The following is a 17,153-nucleotide window of genomic DNA, read 5'->3' on the forward strand; positions in this document are numbered from 1 at the left end:
GTTCTCTGGTATGTCAACTTCAGAAAAGCTTATTTAATATTAAAAATCAATGTACTTGATAAAACGCAAAGTAATCTGAAAAACTACAATAATCATACTGCTGTAGCAGCTAAAGCCATGGCAATTAATGCATTGAAACAGTCGAATGTGCGCACACCAACCTGAAAGTGTTGCCACCTAATTTTTATGTTTTTTTTTCTTCAAAATTTTGCTTGCCAAAATTGGGGTGCATCTTTGTGGTAAAAGCTTCATCGACACTTGGAAATAAGTTAATTTTCTATTATAGTAAACAGCTTGCCCTGTTGCTCAGAACCCACTGGTCCAACTTAAGGTTCTGAATACAATTTATTGTTATTTACTAAGTGTTTTCTCTATTTAGTAAAGGCTGTGATTATTAGTGATGATGTATTGTTCCTAAGAGCATTTGGAAAACCTTGTGGCCATTAACTGTAATACCGGTAGTTATTATGCGCTTTATAGAAACTTAGATATGTTTTTTGAGTAGTACTTGTCATAGTTTTATTTTCTTTTATAATCAAAATCATATTACAGTACTTACTTTGCTGTCCTTTTCAGGTGTGGTACATGCTTTTTTCTTTTCGTTCAAGACATTTCAGTTTTTAGTTTTATTTACATCCTTTTACAGATATTTAAGGGAATCATGCTCTTTAGATTTTTACAGGCCCAACCAAAGACTAGAATTTTTTACAAATACAGGTTGTATGTTCTCTACATTTAATGCATCGAACGAATAAAGTATATTACTCTAAGCAAAATACATGGGAGTATTTTGGATTGTGAAGTGGAGATCAGAGTGGCTACTTTCTAAATTTAGGACCCACATTCATCAGCCAATGAACTGAAATTGTTTATTGATAAATGTCACTTGTGATTTTTTGTGATATATCACAAAAAATCGGGTTTCATTACAAAACTTTCTTAGTGTGAGTGTACTGCGTCATACCCTGGAGTATCTTGAAGAGTGTAAATGTACTAGATATGTGACAATTTTTTTACAGTGTTCACTGAGGATCATATATTTGTACTCATTGACTTTTATTTTCATAGCTGTGAAAGTGCAAAAGTCAACTTGAGCACCCCACTTACGGAAATTGTTGAATTGATGCGGGATCCTGTGAAAGGCGTTAGCTTGTTGAACCGTCAGCCAGGTTTACCAGCCCTCACCTTCATTGCTGCTGATGCCACAACTTGGGTGTGTGAGCATGTGGACGGAGCAGTCACAGAAATTGTTGCTGTTGATCTCTTACAGGTATAATATATTTTCATTTTGTATTCTTACTGCATTTTCGGTTTATATTCCAAGAAATTTTCATCTTAGTGAATAATTAAAGATTGTTTCTTGATTATTTTGATTTCTCTATTCATGTGATAAATTTATTTGTTCATATGGAGATACAAACTAGTGCCTTTTAAGTAGAGAATATATTGTTTTGCATAGATGAATAGTATGGTGGTGTAGTGAGAAGGAATGGATTCCAGGAGGATGTCCAGCAAGAAAGTCCTAATTTGATCTTTCAGCTGTTGTATTAGCTGCTTCCCTTTTCACCTCCACAAATTGAACATGCTTGAGTTTACATTCCTTTGTTTTTTATGTGTTTTTTATTTGCATTTTTATTTTTCGTTTGTTGTCTCTGTTGCTGTGTTTCTCTCTCTCATGGAGAATAAACAAGAGCAGCACAGATGTGAGGGTCTGGGATATCCTTGTGGCCATGTCTCATACATTGGTAGACCCACATAAGTCTTGTTCTTGTTGTTGAGGTAAGGTCTGTGTCTGTTCTTCCCCATATGAGGAATGTTTGGATCCTTCTTTGTCAGGGATTTTTACCCCACTGGTGAAATTGGTAGTTGCTGTGGCATCATTCCTTCTGCCATCTTCTATTCCCTTCCCACCCTCCAAGAGTGTTCTTCATGAGACAAGAACTAGCTCTCCCCCAACCAAGAAAGTTTGCCATTCTTTGTCTGTTAGTGTTGCCTCAAAGGTGGATATTTCTTCTGCAATATCTTCCTGTGCTGTTAACAGTGACATTTTATGTGCTTTTGATTACCTTAATAAATTATGGCCCAAACTGTATGTCCCAGGTAGTCCATCTCTTGTTTTTTTTATAGCTTGAACCATTAAAGAACTTTCATCCCCTAAATCATCTGTAGTGTTGCTTCCTGTTGATGGTAATGCTTCTGCTGAGTCCAGGCTCATCCATGCCTACAGTTACGAGACAGTGTGAGCAATTGCTTAAAGTTGTTCTCTCTGTTGATCTTCCTCTGAAGGAGCCTACCTTTGTAGTACTTTCCCCTACAAGTTCTGGCCATTGGATGGCAAGCATATTTTGTGATAAGAAGAAAATGAAACATGCCTCCTTATCTACTTCTTCGTCATCATCTCATTCTTCATCATCATCTTCCTCTTTGTGATGGTCTGGCAGATGTAAGAAGAGGAAGAGTTAATTTAGGAGTTCTTGTAGGAAGTCTGGATGGTGTTCCTGAGCAAGGGAGTGTAGCTATGAGAGAAAGTCTTTGAGACACCATTCGTCCTCTAGATGTTGTTCTCACACTTGCTCTAGAGAATCTTGAAGGAATCATTCCTGGTCATGGGATCTCTCTCTCTCTCTCTCTCTCTCTCTCTCTCTCTCTCTCTCTCTCTCTCTCTCTCTCTCTCTCTCTCCATTGTGCTCTGTCAGGTGACAGGGTTGGGAGGGGGTGGGGGAAATAGTCACCCATCTCCACCTCACTCCTCAAGGGAGTCACTTTGGAATGGGTTAGGTACCAAAACTACCCAGCATATCAAAAGTTATAGTCAAGAGGACATTCTGACCCTCCTTCCCCCATCTGCATGTTGGAAGTGAATAGGCTTCTGCATTATATACTTGTTCAGAGCAGTCTTTTTCAAGAGAGAAAGAGGTTCTAATCCTCAAGCTGAAAAATGGATTTTCAGTGCTCGATCCCAGTCAGCTTTAGTCTCTGTGAATTACTTGCAATTGATTCAGTGTCCCATTGTTTTCCTGCAGCTGGAGGTTTTTGTGACTCTTCTAGGGAAGATCAGTGAGTCAGGAATTTGGATCCTTGAGAATCTGTTTCTCCAGCTGGAGAAAGACACGTACATTCCCTGGGATTGCTTCTGGACTCTTATCAGGATGAAAGTATTCCCACTGGACTCCTGCATAATCAAGTTAATGGTAGTAGTGGGAACCTTTCTCCTGTATCAGGAGCAACTGGCCCAGTTCTGGCAGTCAGTTCTCAGTCATATTTTGTCAGCAGAGAACCTTTTGCCTCAAGATGATTGTCTTCTTTGATCTCTTCACTGGCAGCTGAAACAGTGGTCAGCTCACCTTCATCCCTGCCCCCTACCTCCCATCTTGTTTCATTGAGCTAGGAAGTGAGGGAAGATCTTCAGTGGTGGTCAATTAACAAACATCTCCTGGAGTGTGTTCCTCTATTCTCCTCTTCTTCAGATGTATTCTTATTCTTGGATGTCTCTAAGAGTGGGTGGGGTGCTCACCTGGAAGAGAAATTGCTTTTGTGGTGGTGGACAGAAGACGTAGTTCCCTTGCACATCAACATTGTGGAGGTGCAGCTAACTATACTTTCATTTGGAAACAAGACAAAAGACCACTCTGTAGTTCTAAAGAGTGTCAACATCACAGTAGTGGCCTATATCAGTAAACTAGAGGGAACTATGTTCTAATATCTCTGCCATATAACCATAATGATTCACAGGTGGGCATCCCTAAATCCAGTAAATCTGTCAGCCAGGTATATTCTGGGCGACCGCTATGTCTTAATGGACCAGCTGAGCCATTGGGGTCAGTTGGTGAGTATGGAGTGTTCTCTTCATCCTTAACTAGCAAAAATGGTGTTCAAGAGATGGAGCCCTCCTTTCCTAGGTCTGTTTGCTGCAAGACTGAACAAAAAACTTACAGTCTTTTGCTCTCTAGTTCTAGATCCTTGAAATGTGAAAGAAGATGCATTCCAAAATCCTTGGGACAGCCTGAATGTTTATGGTTTTCCATCTTTCAATCTTTGAAGAATGATCAACAGAATTTTCATCTCTTTAAACTTACACATGACTGGTAATTCTTCTGTGGCTGGAGCAGAATGGTACGCAGGTCTGTTAGCATTTCTCATAGAAACTCCAAGGGAGTTGCCCTTATGCTCCATTCTTTTTTTGTCACCTCACTTTTGCATTCCTTAAGGCAAGCTTATTAATTTATCTATCAATCTTAAACCATTTGGCATTATGTGATTCCTTTGTTTATTTTTTTATTCTAAGGAGGATATGACTGTAGAGACATCTTTTGAGATTGGTGAAGACTATTGATTCTTAATGTAATTTTTTATATCTTAATATACAAAAATGTTGGGGAGTTGTGGTATTACTTCTTATTTAACTAGGAATTCAGTTTAGCTAACATTATTGGTTTGTACTTTAAAGAGTTCAGAGGTCTGGTTAAACAAATCATTTATAACTAACTAACTGTAAATGAACTCATACAAAATTGTAAATAAAACAGGTTTTTATTTAAGTGACTTACCCAGTAATTCAAATTTCGCGGATAGCGCTTCAATTGCTCAGTGTAGGTGCACAGTACCGTCCCCTAACGACAGTACATACTAGGAATGACTTAGCTAACCACCTCATTCTGTTTTCTGCCATACTCGACTAAACATCGGGTGCTTACAGCAGCTTATTCGTATTTTCTGGTTATATCACTGGATTTCGGTAGTATTACACAACCACTGGAATGTGTATTTCATAGCCTTCGAGCAGAGATCTTTGAGGGTGAGTCTAGATTCATCAACAAGCTGGTAATAGTTTGGTCTTAAAAGTAATTCTCGAATGTTACACCTTTCCTTTAGGCCAAAACTTTTACATATATGTTTTGCTTACTGGGCTTAGGCTACGTGCAAGTTGCCAGTAAATAATTGCTCTAAAAGTAATTCTTGAATGTTATGCCATTCCATTAGGCCAAAAACTGCTGCATTCATGATTCATTTACCAGATGTAGGCTGCTCCCAGCCACTGGTAAGTGATTGCCTTGCCTTAAAAGTAATTCTTGGATGTTATGTCATTTTGTTAGGCCAAACTTTTGCTTTTAGGATTTGTTTACCAGCCCTTGGATTTTTGCAAGCCACCTGTAAGTAATTACTTTTTAAAGTAATTCTTGAATGTTACACCATTCCTTTAGTCCAAACATTTGCGAATAATTTTTTGTTTATCAGACCTAGTCATCTCACAAGCCTCTGGTAAATTATTTTAAAGTAATTCTTAAATGTTACGCCATTCCTTTAAGCCAAAACGTTTGTACAGGTAGTCCCTAGTTTTCAGCGGGCTTGGTTATTGGCGATCCGGTTTTTCGGTGCTTGTCTAGCGACGAAAATTGGCAATTTTCGGCGGTGTTATGCACTGATTTTCGCTTCTCGGTGGCGATAATAACATATATGCACTGATACATACCTAACAGAGGCACCTATAACCGAAAATCGGTGATTTTCAGCACTTATTGGTGCTGTTAAGCACCAAAAATCCCTGAAAAAGCCCCAAAAATCGCTGATTTTTCGGTTATTGTTGATTTTCGCTTATCGTAGTGCCATCGGAACGGAACCCCCACCGATAACCAGGGACTGCCTGTAATTTGTTTTGTTTACCAGGCCTGAGCTACCCATCACACTTTCCTTTGCAGTGAACAGAAAAGTTTCGTGGCTGGAACGTAGTAAGGAGAGAATGGTGCGAATGTTTGGCTGTGGTGAACCTTAGGAGGAAACGTTTTCGACAGCCGAGTATCAGCTACCAGTTCTTGCTTCGGCAGTACTTTGGAATGTTACAGGGAAGGTTTGAATGGCCCCAGTGCACAGAGGTGTTTTTCTTAGTATCACGCAATCGTGAGCGCTCCACATCTTTAGCTCCTAGCCTCCAGTGCTGTCCACTTGCATCCACTAGTGGTGGGTGTAATCGGTTACTGGATTCGATCACTAATTAGAGAATAAAAACATTGTTTTACAATATTAGAGTCAGATTTGCTTTGATACTTTAATGCTAAAACAACTTTTTGATATTTTATCATTATTTTAGAAGATACACAACATTTGTTATCTTAAAATGCACACGTTTCTACATACAAAATGCTAATGTTATTCACAAATTTTACGCATGTTTTTATGCTCAGATACCAGAAATTGCTATAAGGATATAAAAGAGTGGTTAGTAATCGATTACTAATCGGTTATTTTTTATGAAAGTACTGTAATTGGTAACTGCGATTACCAAAAATCAGTGAAATGCCCACCACTAACCTCCACATGTCTCCTGTTTCCTCCCGCCACCACGCACACAGGAGCGACTGCCACCTACGTCCTCCTGCCTCCTGTCTCCACATGCCTCCTGCCTCCTCTGCCTCCCAGGCCCAGCTCAGAGCATGCAGCACCTGGAGCCAGCTCATGTCCACCTAGCGCCAATTCTCTCCTGCTACTAGTCCTCCTATACTATCCACTTGCTTTCCATGCCTGGCTCCCTCACTTCCATCTCATGCCTTTGCCAGCCTTATATTTCGATTATCATGAATTTAACCATTATAACGGTGAAGTGTTGTTGAGTGGAGGAGTTGGCTACTCGTCCCCCAATGCTCTTAGACAAAGGTCCCTGTCCCGCTCCCCCACACTGGGGAGAAGACATACAGGAGGTCCAAGGGAGGTCGCGGGGTTTACACACAGGTAGTGTCCCCCTCAGTTGAGCCTGTTGCTGGTCCCAGGTATCGACAGACAGCCATTGGAAAGGTGTCATACTGGATGTGTAGTGGAGGAGGTGGCTATCTGGCCCCTTGGATCTCCTAGACCTAAAGTCACTGTCCTGCTCCCCCGCACTGTTAAGAAGATATACTGGCAGTCCAAGGGAGTCCGAGGGGGTTGCCCCCGATAGTTGCCCCCTCAGTCGAACCTGTAGTCTATAGCCAGCTGTCGGCAGACAGCCACTGAAAAGGCGTCTTGTCAGAAGTGCATTGTTCGACAGCCACTGGAAAGGCGTCTTGTCAGAAGTGCATTGTTAGACAGCCACTGAAAAGGCGTCTTGTCTGAAGTGCATTGTTAGACAGCCACTTGAAAGGCGTCTTGATGGAGGCGTAGAGTTAGTCAGCCACTGGAAAGGCAACTTGATGGAGATGTCCGAAGAGACAGGGTATAAGAAGGTGTCCTTACTCTTGGAAACAACTGTCTTCTTCTTTCAAAAATCCCATAAGCTTCTCAAATTGATGCTTAATTGGGGATAAAGCATAGTCTTCCTGAGCTGATGAAGAAGAAAGAGGCACCGAGCATCCTACCTTTGGCACCAAGCACTCAGATGTTCGTTCCGAATGCTCCATAGTTGGCGCCGAGCTGTCAGGTGCAGAAGTCTGAAGCGGCAAAGCGGGCGCCAAGCGAGCCAAAGAAAGCACTTGGCAGAAGGAGACAGGCACTTACCAAGCTTCTTGTCGCTTGGAGACCAAAATCGGCCGCTCACAGGTCTTTACCTCTTCTTCGGAACACAACGATCATCACAGAGTTCTCTGTTTTGGTTTTCAGCCTCAACTCTTGGAATTTTCGAGCTTCTTGCTGTCTGCCAAGAGAGTTTTCAGACTGTACGCAAGTTTCTTTAGCTCGGAAACTTAGTGGATGTATTTTTTGGGACTCCATCGTCCACCATCGTTAGTTAAGATTACGCGTCATATGAGAGTCTTACTCTTTCATCCAATTCCGAGGTTTCTGGCACTGACAAGCACTGTAACGTGTTTTTATTTCATCACGCAATTACGGTTCCCGTTCTCTGCTTCCTGTTAAGAGGTAGGGAGGCTAGCTTCATCTCTCAGCCTTCCTACATTTTTGCTGTGGTTCCCTCTGTCACTCCTTCAGTCCAACTTCACGCCTGGATTCAACTTCCAGTCTCCTGGCACCAACCATCTAGCACTGGGAGCTGATTCCTGAGCGCCCATCCCCCTCTTCCAGAGCACTTGGTGCCATTGGTGCTTGGCTTCCACCAACGAGTGCCTAACACCCGCTCATGGGCTAATTTTTTCTCTTTTTAGAGGATTGTGTTTGACCTACAGAGTTGCTAACAGCCTGGTTTTGGACTAGGCTTCTGTTTTTTTGTGCCTAGATTTTGGTGGATTATGGACTTTGCTGCCCTTTTTTAAGTTTGCCAGATATAGATTATGTTCCACGCACAGCTCCGCATATGCTTCAGGCTGTACGAGGTACTGTCAGTCCACACAGGCTGCAGAGTCAACAATAAGTCCGCACTTTGTCTGCAGTTCACGCCGTGATCCTCCAACAACAAAAGATCTTTGGTGGGCAAATCAGTCAAGTATTCTGGCCATGCAAATTTTTCAGGGCTCTTAAGGTCTGGCAGTCGTATCGAGCCGTCAAAAAGTTTATATCCTTCCGGATGGGCCTTCGATTCCCTGGTCTCTCGGGATCTGTGGACTCTATGGGGCAAGACAACTTCGGACCTGTCTGTTACCGCAAAGATCCTTGGCCTCCTCCCTTGGATTCTCCGGTCCGAAACTCTCTAGTGTGGGCAACAGTCACCATATACAGACTGATCCTTCTTGGTTCTCCTTGCCTTACACATTCTTATGGTTCAGGGAAGCCCTAAATAAGTTTCAGGCTCATTGTAATGTTATGAGGACCCTCATAACCCATTCTGCCTTATGTAGAATGCCTCCCGAATCTTGCTATGACGGTTGTTGGTGGACCCCAGGTTCCTTCCCCAACCATTTCTCCTCCGTCAACCTCCTCAAGAAATATCACCAAAGAAGGTCCGCTCTTGCCCAGACAGGCTTCAGGCAATCCAGAGGCTTGTCAGTTGAAAAGGTTTTGAGATGTGTCGCGAAGACAATGTCATGCAAACGTCAGTCTTTAGCTTCATCTACCAGACTAAAGGGTCAATTTTCTGTAACTTTTACCCCAGACATTTCGTTTCCCCTTTTGAGACATCTATGACCCAGTGGCAATTTACCTCTTTTCTGAGGAGGTTTAGGTTCTCTAGTACTCCTCTATTTACAAGTATAGAGCTATGCTTAACTCAAGTTTAAGCACAGGGACCTAGATTTATTCCTAATCTCCATCCCTCCTCAAGTTCTTTACCCATCCAAGCAAGGAAGAAATTGACTCAGAGTGTTTGTTACCCTTGGGTATTTTAACCAAGTTCAAGGTCCCATCCAAGACTTTGATCCATTCTTTCTCCTTTTAAATCATTACGGACTCCCTTGACTTCCCGTAATGATTTAAAAGGAGAAAGAATGGATCAAAGTCTTGGATGGGACCTTGAACTTGGTTAAAATACCCAAGGGTAACAAACACCTGAGTCAATTTCTTCCTGCTTGGATGGGTAAAGAACTTGAGGAGGGATGGAGATTAGAATAAATCTAGGTCCCTGTGCTTAAACTTGAGTTAAGCATAGCTCTATACTTGTAAATAGAGGAGTACTAGAGAACCTAAACCTCCTCAGAAAAGAGGTAAATTGCCACTGGGTCATAGATGTCTCAAAAGGGGAAACGAAATGTCTGGGGTAAAAGTTACAGAAAATTGACCCCTTAGTCTGGTAGATGAAGCTAAAGACTGACGTTTGCATGACATTGTCTTCGCGACACATCTCAATACCTTTTCAACTGACAAGCCTCTGGATTGCCTGAAGCCTGTCTGGGCAAGAGCGGACCTTCTTTGGTGATATTTCTTGAGGGAGGTTGACGGAGGAGAAATGGTTGGGGAAGGAACCTGGGGGGTCCACCAACAACCGTCGCAGATTCGGGAGGCATTCTACATAAGGCAGAATGGGTTATGAGGGTCCTCATAACATTACAATGAGCCTGAAACTTATTTAGGGCTTCCCTGAACCATAAGAATGTGTAAGGCAAGGAGAACCAAGAAGGATAAGTCTGTATATGGTGACTGTTGCCCACACTAGAGAGTTTCTCGGACCGAGAATCCAAGGGAGGAGGCCAAGGATCTTTGCGGTAACAGACAGGTCCGGTTGTCTTGCCCCATAGAGTCCACAGATCCCGAGAGACCAGGGAATCGAAGGCCCATCCGGAAGGATATAAACTTTTGACGGCTCGATACGACTGCCAGACCTTAAGAGCCCTGAAAAATTTGCATGGCCAGAATACTTGACTGATTTGCCCACCAAAGATCTTTTGTTGTTGGAGGATCACGGCGTGAACTGCAGACAAAGTGCGGACTTATTGTTGACTCTGCAGCCTGTGTGGACTGACAGTACCTCGTACAGCCCGAAGCATATGCGGAGCTGTGCGTGGAACATAATCTATATCTGGCAAACTTAAAAAAGGGCAGCAAAGTCCATAATCCACCAAAATCTAGGCACAAAAAAAAAAAACAGAAGCCTAGTCCAAAACCAGGCTGTTAGCAACTCTGTAGGTCAAACACAATCCTCTAAAAAGAGAAAAAATTAGCCCATGAGCGTGTGTTAGGCACTCGCAGGAAGCTACACCAATGGCACCAAGTGCTCTGGAAGAGGGGATGGGCGCCAGGAATCAGCTCCCAGTGCTAGATGGTTGGTGCCAGGAGACTGGAAGTTGAATCCAGGCGTGAAGTTGGACTGAAGGAGTGACAGAGGGAACCACAGCAAAAATGTAGGAAGGCTGAGAGATGAAGCTAGCCTCCCTACCTCTTAACAGGAAGCAGAGAACGGGAACCGTAATTGCGTGATGAAATAAAAACACGTTACAGTGCTTGTCAGTGCCAGAAACCTCGGAATTGGATGAAAGAGTAAGACTCTCATATGACGCGTAATCTTAACTAACGATGGTGGACGATGGAGTCCTAAAAATACATCCACTAAGTTTCCGAGCTAAAGAAACTTATGCGACAGTCTGAAAACTCTCTTGGCAGACAGCAAGAAGCCTGAAAATTCCAAGAGTTGAGGCTGAAAACCAAAACAGAGAACTCTGTGATGATCGTTGTGTTCCGAAGAAGAGGTAAAGACCTGTGAGCGGCCGATTTTGGTCTCCAAGCGACAAGAAGCTTCGAGTAAGTTCCTGTCTCCTTCTGCCAAGTGCTTTCTTTGGCTCGCTTGGCGCCCGCTTTGCCGCTTCAGACTTCTGCACCTGACAGCTCGGCGCCAACTATGGAGCATTCGGAACGAACATCTGAGTGCTTGGTGCCAAAGGTAGGACGCTCGGTGCCTCTTTCTTCTTCATCAGCTCAGAAGACTATGCTTTATCCCCAATTGCCGCCAATTTGAGAAGCTTATGGGATTTTTGAAAGAAGAAGACAGTTGTTTCCAAGAGTAAGGACACCTTCTTATACCCTGTCTCTTCGGACATCTCCATCAAGTTGCCTTCCAGTGGCTGACTAACTCTACGCTCCATCAAGACGCCTCTTCAGTGGCTGTCTAACAATGCACTTCAGACAAGACGCCTTTTCAGTGGCTGTCTAACAATGCACTCTGACAAGACGCCTTTCCAGTGGCTGTCGAACAATGCACTTCTGACAAGACGCTTTTCAGTGGCTGTTCGCCGACAGCTGGCTATAGACTACAGGTTCGACTGAGGGGGCAACTATCGGGGGCAACCCCCTCGGACTCCCTTGGACTGCCAGTATATCTTCTTAACAGTGCGGGGGAGCAGGACAGTGACTTTAGGTCTAGGAGATCCAAGGGGCCAGATAGCCACCTCCTCCACTACACATCCAGTATGACACCTTTCCAATGGCTGTCTGTCGATACCTGGGACCAGCAACAGGCTCAACTGAGGGGACACTACCTGTGTGTAAACCCCGCGACTTCAATGTGAGCTGGATGATGAGCTCGATAGTGTTTGTAAGGAAACATTTTGTCTAAAAGACGAAGTTTTGTGTCTTTATGTTTGTCCTAGGTTAGTTAGCAAAGATGAGATTGTCGAACAATCAGTAATCCCTAGGAAGCTTCGCAAATTAATTTTGAAATTAGCACGTGATGATCAAGGACATTTGGGGGTAAATAAAACGTTCAAGTGTGTAAGTAGGACGTACTTTTGGCCTAAGATGAGAAGTGACGTGAAAAGATATGTTCTAAGTTGTCATGAATGTCAAATGGCTGGTAAACCTAATCAGGTAATCCCCAGGGCTCCTCTATGTAATATTCCATCACTGGGCGAACCCTTTGAGAATGTTGTTATTGATATGGTCGGACCTTTGCATAGACGTAAGGGAGGGAATATCTATCTGTTAACAATCATTGATAGACTAACCCGTTATCCAGAAGCAATCCCCATAAGAAACGGTAATGCAAAAACTGTAGTTAAACGCTTGTTGAGCTATTATTCTAAGTTTGGTCTGCCTCGCATTATACAAATGGCAGTAACTTTGTGTCTAAATATTTCTGGGACAAAATGAAAGAATTAGATATCGAACTTGTAACTTCCACACCTTATCACCCCGAGTCACAGGGTATTGTTGAACATTTCCACCAAACATTAAAGAGTTGCTTATGAAAATTGTGTAACAATTTTGAACATGACTGGGAAGAAAAGTTACCATTTGTCTTGTTAGCCTTACAGTTGGCACCCAATGGCACAACCGGATTTAGTCCTTTTGAGTTAGTGTTTGGTCACACCGCTAAAGGACCCTTAGAAATTTTAAAGTGTAAATAAATGCTTGAAGGAGGTAAAGAGGACTACATACAAAGTCTAGAGAATTACACAAGGAGAATTTAAGGGAAGCTTGGCAGATGGCAATAGAAGACGAGAGCAACGGTTAAGGGGGAAACTAAGTCAAGGCAAAAGAGAGAAATTTCTGTGTGGGAGATAAAGTTTTGGTGTTAATTCAGAGAAAAGGTCCCTCATTATCTTATAAGTTCAAAGGTCCTTTTTCTGTCTTAGAGAAAAAGGGAAATTTAAATTACTGAACTGATATGGGTAGGCGTAGAGCTAAGTGGTTGCATGTAAACTTGTTGAAGAAATATAACGAACAACCAGTGCCTGTAGTAACTGTGTCAAAGATAGAAATTAGTTTTGAGAAAAACCCGATGTGCTTAAGAGTGTCAAGGCATTTAACCCTAGCTTAGAAGAAGAAAGATTGAAGGAATTATACAATGTTTTGGCGAATTATCCTGAAACTGTTAGTGATAAATTAGGTCTAACTAATCTGTTAAAGCATGATATTGAGTTATAGGATACAAAACCCATTAGACAAAGTCCATATCGTCTGAGCCCAGAGAAAGCAAAATCAATAAGAAAGGAAATTACATATATGTTAGATAATGATTTGATAGTTCCCATGGAGAGTGAATGGGGTTCTCCAGTAGTTCTGATGAAAAAGGAAGATGGATCAGATAGGCTGTGCATTGATTTCAGGAAAGTAAACAGTGTAACTAAGCAAAGTAATTTCCCCCTTCCCAGAATTGATGATTGCTTAGATAGAATCAGAAATGCCAAATTCATTTCCAAGCTTGATTTGACCAAAGGTTATTGGCAAGTACCTCTAAGTGAACAGGCAAGGAAAATACCTGCTTTTATTACACTGTTTGGCAATTAAGAACCCAGAGTTATGGCTTTTGGTTTAAAGAACACAGCCTGTACTTTCCAGAGGTTAATGAGTAAAGTTTTAAATGGCATAGATAACTGTGTCGTGTATTTAGATGACCTTGTGATAATCTCAGAAACTTGGGAAGAACATTTAAGAATTTTAGCGGAAGTCCTTGAAGCCCTTACAAAAGCAAATCTGGTTTAAATCTGAAGAAATGTGAATTTAGGGAAACTCTATCACTTATTTAGGTCATAAAGTGGGTCTCTAAAGATCTGTCGAAAAGAAGGGAACACAGAAGCTGTTATCAATTTCCCAATCCCAGCAACTAAAAAGCAGACCATGAGATTTCTCGGAATGGTTTCATATTTCTGTAGATTTGTGCCCAATTTTTCATAAATAAGTGTTCCCATAACTAATCTCTTTAAGAAGGGACGAAGTTTCATATTTGATGGCGAGTGTATAGAAGCTTTCAACAAATAGAAGGCTGTAATGATTCATGAGGCAGTGCTGTTGATACCTGATTTTAGCATGGAATTTAATTTAACGATTGATGCCATTGACATTGGCATAGGAACAGTCTTATTGCAAGAAGTGAATGGGATGGAGCGCCCAGTCGCTTATTATTCAGAGAAGTTGAATAAAGCCCAGCAAAATTATTCAACTATTGAGAAGGAGTTGTTTAGTTTAGTTTCAGCCTTACAGCATTTTGAGATTGATGCACGTAGTGGTCCTGTTTTAACTCTGTATACTGATCATAATCCGCTAGTTTATTTGGAGAGGTTTAAGAATAAGAATAATTGTCTCATGCAATGGAGCCTAGAATTACAAAATCATAATCTGAAGGTAGTTAATATTAGGGGAAAGAATAATGTAATAGCTGATAGCCTCTCTAGATTTTTCGGAATAAGAGAGTAGTTCTTCTTTTCTTTTCCTTCGTTCTGAGCGAGTTGAGCAAGAGCCGTTGTTTTTTTTTTTTTTTTTTTGGCTGTAGCGCGAGTGTGATGTGTGACTGAAGTGTTGAGTGAACGTGTTTTGCTGAAGCTAAGTCGTAGCAAGATGCAGAGTTGTTCCTCAGTTCAGGTGACGAGCTTAAAGTAATTTTGTCTCTTTTGCTCTTTTAAAAAATAAAATAAGTATATTTTATTTTTTTCTTTTGGGGGAATGTGCCATCGGTAGATGCAATAATGATGAAATATATTGAAAAAGAAATATCTCTCTTCCAAGATGTGACTGCTTCCTGTGTTTGCTCACTAGTCAGTTCCTGTTGTCAACGCGTCGTGGACAATTAGCGATTCGATGAAAACCCTTTCTTGTGGAAATGACACCACGTGGTATCTCATGCCATGCCTTTGTAACATGGCGCAATATTCGATCCACAGTGCATCAGAAAATTGATCTGGAATCTTCTATGGCATGACCAGAAAGGGGGAGTTATTAGGAACCAGTCATTGTGCAGAAAATAGAAAAACTCCTTTTATGGGAATAATGATTGTCGTCATTAGCTCCGACTATACAGGGGTATATAAGCTTCCAGAAGAGATTTCCCAAGACAGAGATATAGACAGACAGAAACAGAGACGGCACTCAGAGGTCAGACAAAGCAAGGTTCCGATGGGAGTATCCCCTTCAGATGACCCTTAATCCTCTCCATAAAATCTTGTTCTGCCTGAGATGAAGAGAAACAGCCAGCCCTTCCTGCTTGTGATGAGAAGTTCCTAAGCCCTTCATGTTCGAGACGAGGTGAAGCAGCGAGCCTACATACCAGCAACGAAGAAAAGTAGTCAACCGTTCCTGCTTTTGTGGAGGAGTAGTTGTTAAGCCCTTCCTGCCTGTGACAACGTGAAGTAGTCTGCCCTTCCTGCCTGTAACGAGGACAAGCCTTCAGCCCTTCCTGCCCTCCTGCACAAACTCCGAATTCTTGGAGAAAGAGCATTTGCTGCCTCATCTTAAAGACATTCCTTTTGTGACGTTTACGAGCCCGTGGTCATCGTACCAGCAACATCTCTACGAGTTCCCAGGTGCCCTTCTGTGACACCTTCAAGCCCATGGTCATCGTACCAGCAACATCTCTGCTGAGTTCCCAGCTGCCCTTCTGTGATGCCTTCAAGCTGAGGTCATTGTACCAGCAACATCTCTGCTGAGTTCCTAGCTGCCCTTCTGTGACGCCTTCAAGCCCGAGGTCATTGTACCAGCAACATCTCTGCTGAGTTCCCAGCCGCTCTTCTGTGACGTCTTCAAGCCCAAGGTCATCGTGCCACCAATTAAGTATTAAGAGTGCTCTACCTTGCAACCTGTTCCCCCTATCTATAACTTCTTAGATTTATTTTGTTTAGTGTTACGCTGAGTGAGAGCAAAGGGGAAACAACATTTCATTTTCTTTGTAAATAAGGTTGGGATTAAATGGTTGTAGTGTTGTAAAAGTTTCTTTTTGTATTCATTTCTCATATTTCAACGGCTGGTGTTGTTTAGAGTTTGAAAGAACCTGGAACGATTCTTGCATCGTGACATATGCCATGATTGTTATAACCATAAGGCGTTTGTCTTCAAAAAGTTATATAAGAAAATTTAAGTGTTTCTATAGAAATCTTAACTGGGCTCTCATTATGGATATAATCTAACCATATCTTCCATATGGACTGGTATTACCTGACAGATGATGTCCATAAATTTTGCACTAGGTACAATGTTGGGAGAGTAATTTTCACAGTAGTGTAGATAATATTTAAAAAATCCATACGTGAAGGTCTCGGCTCAGAAAGGAGGATGCATAGATGACTTTCCCTCCTGATATCTGGGATAGAACAGTGGACAGTAGTGGAATTGATCTCTTCGCCTGTTGATGAAGTAATAGGAACCAATTCCTGTTTGGCCAGTTTGGGGCTGTTAAGTAAGCTGTTCCTTTGGAGGTTAAAAGTTTGCTCAAAACCTTCGAAATCTGGGACAATGGAGGAAAAAGATATATCGTCCTCTCTTTGTTCCAGTCTTGTAGGAAGGCATCTCTTGCTGTTGCTTGACTGTCCAAGTTCAGAGGCATATATACAGGGATTTTGTGATTCTTGTATGTGGTGAACAGATCCACTTCTGGTTGTGGAAGCATGTTGACTATTGTTTGAAAAGAGTGGTTATCCAACATCCACTCTGTTGAGGCTGTCGTTTTCCTTAGTAGAGAGTCTGCTATTACGGTGAGAGACCCTGTGAGGTGAATTGCAGACAAGTACCACTGACTTGCTTGCGCCATCCAAAGGATGGCTAGCATTATCATATTGAGAGGAGGTGAACGTGATCCCATCCTCTTGATGCAGGACATTGCAATCATGTTGTCTAGACCCCACAACATGAGTCGCTTTTCTGGAGGTTTGAATTTTTGAGAGACAAAAAAACAGCCATCAGCTCCAGGAAATTGATATTACAATATCTCAGAGTAGCTGACCACCTCCCTGCCACCTGATAATCCTCCCAGTATCCTCCAAACCTGTCAATGCGGCATCTGTGTGTATTGTCATGTACAGACGGAGGATTCATATTTAATGATAAGTTGTGGAACATTTCTTTTAGTTAAAACATTTAGTTAGAAAGGCAAATTAAAAAACTTTATAGTTTACGAACTAGCAATCAACGATGAGCAAGTGCCGACCATTGATGGCAAGAAA

At 42.0% G+C, this 17,153-nt stretch overlaps 1 protein-coding gene across 1 annotated transcript in view; it reads left to right on the plus strand.

Annotated features, from left to right (window-relative positions):
* The window catches only part of Iml1 (GATOR complex protein Iml1), a 596,567-nt gene that overhangs the window by 496,023 nt on the left and 83,391 nt on the right, over window positions 1-17,153 (plus strand). Inside the window, 1 exon segment of the mRNA XM_067107292.1 lies at window positions 1,069-1,270. Coding sequence (XP_066963393.1) covers window positions 1,069-1,270 — 202 coding nt within the window.

This window comes from Macrobrachium rosenbergii, chromosome 8 (assembly GCF_040412425.1).
Source record: "Macrobrachium rosenbergii isolate ZJJX-2024 chromosome 8, ASM4041242v1, whole genome shotgun sequence".
Taxonomy (NCBI): domain Eukaryota; kingdom Metazoa; phylum Arthropoda; class Malacostraca; order Decapoda; family Palaemonidae; genus Macrobrachium; species Macrobrachium rosenbergii.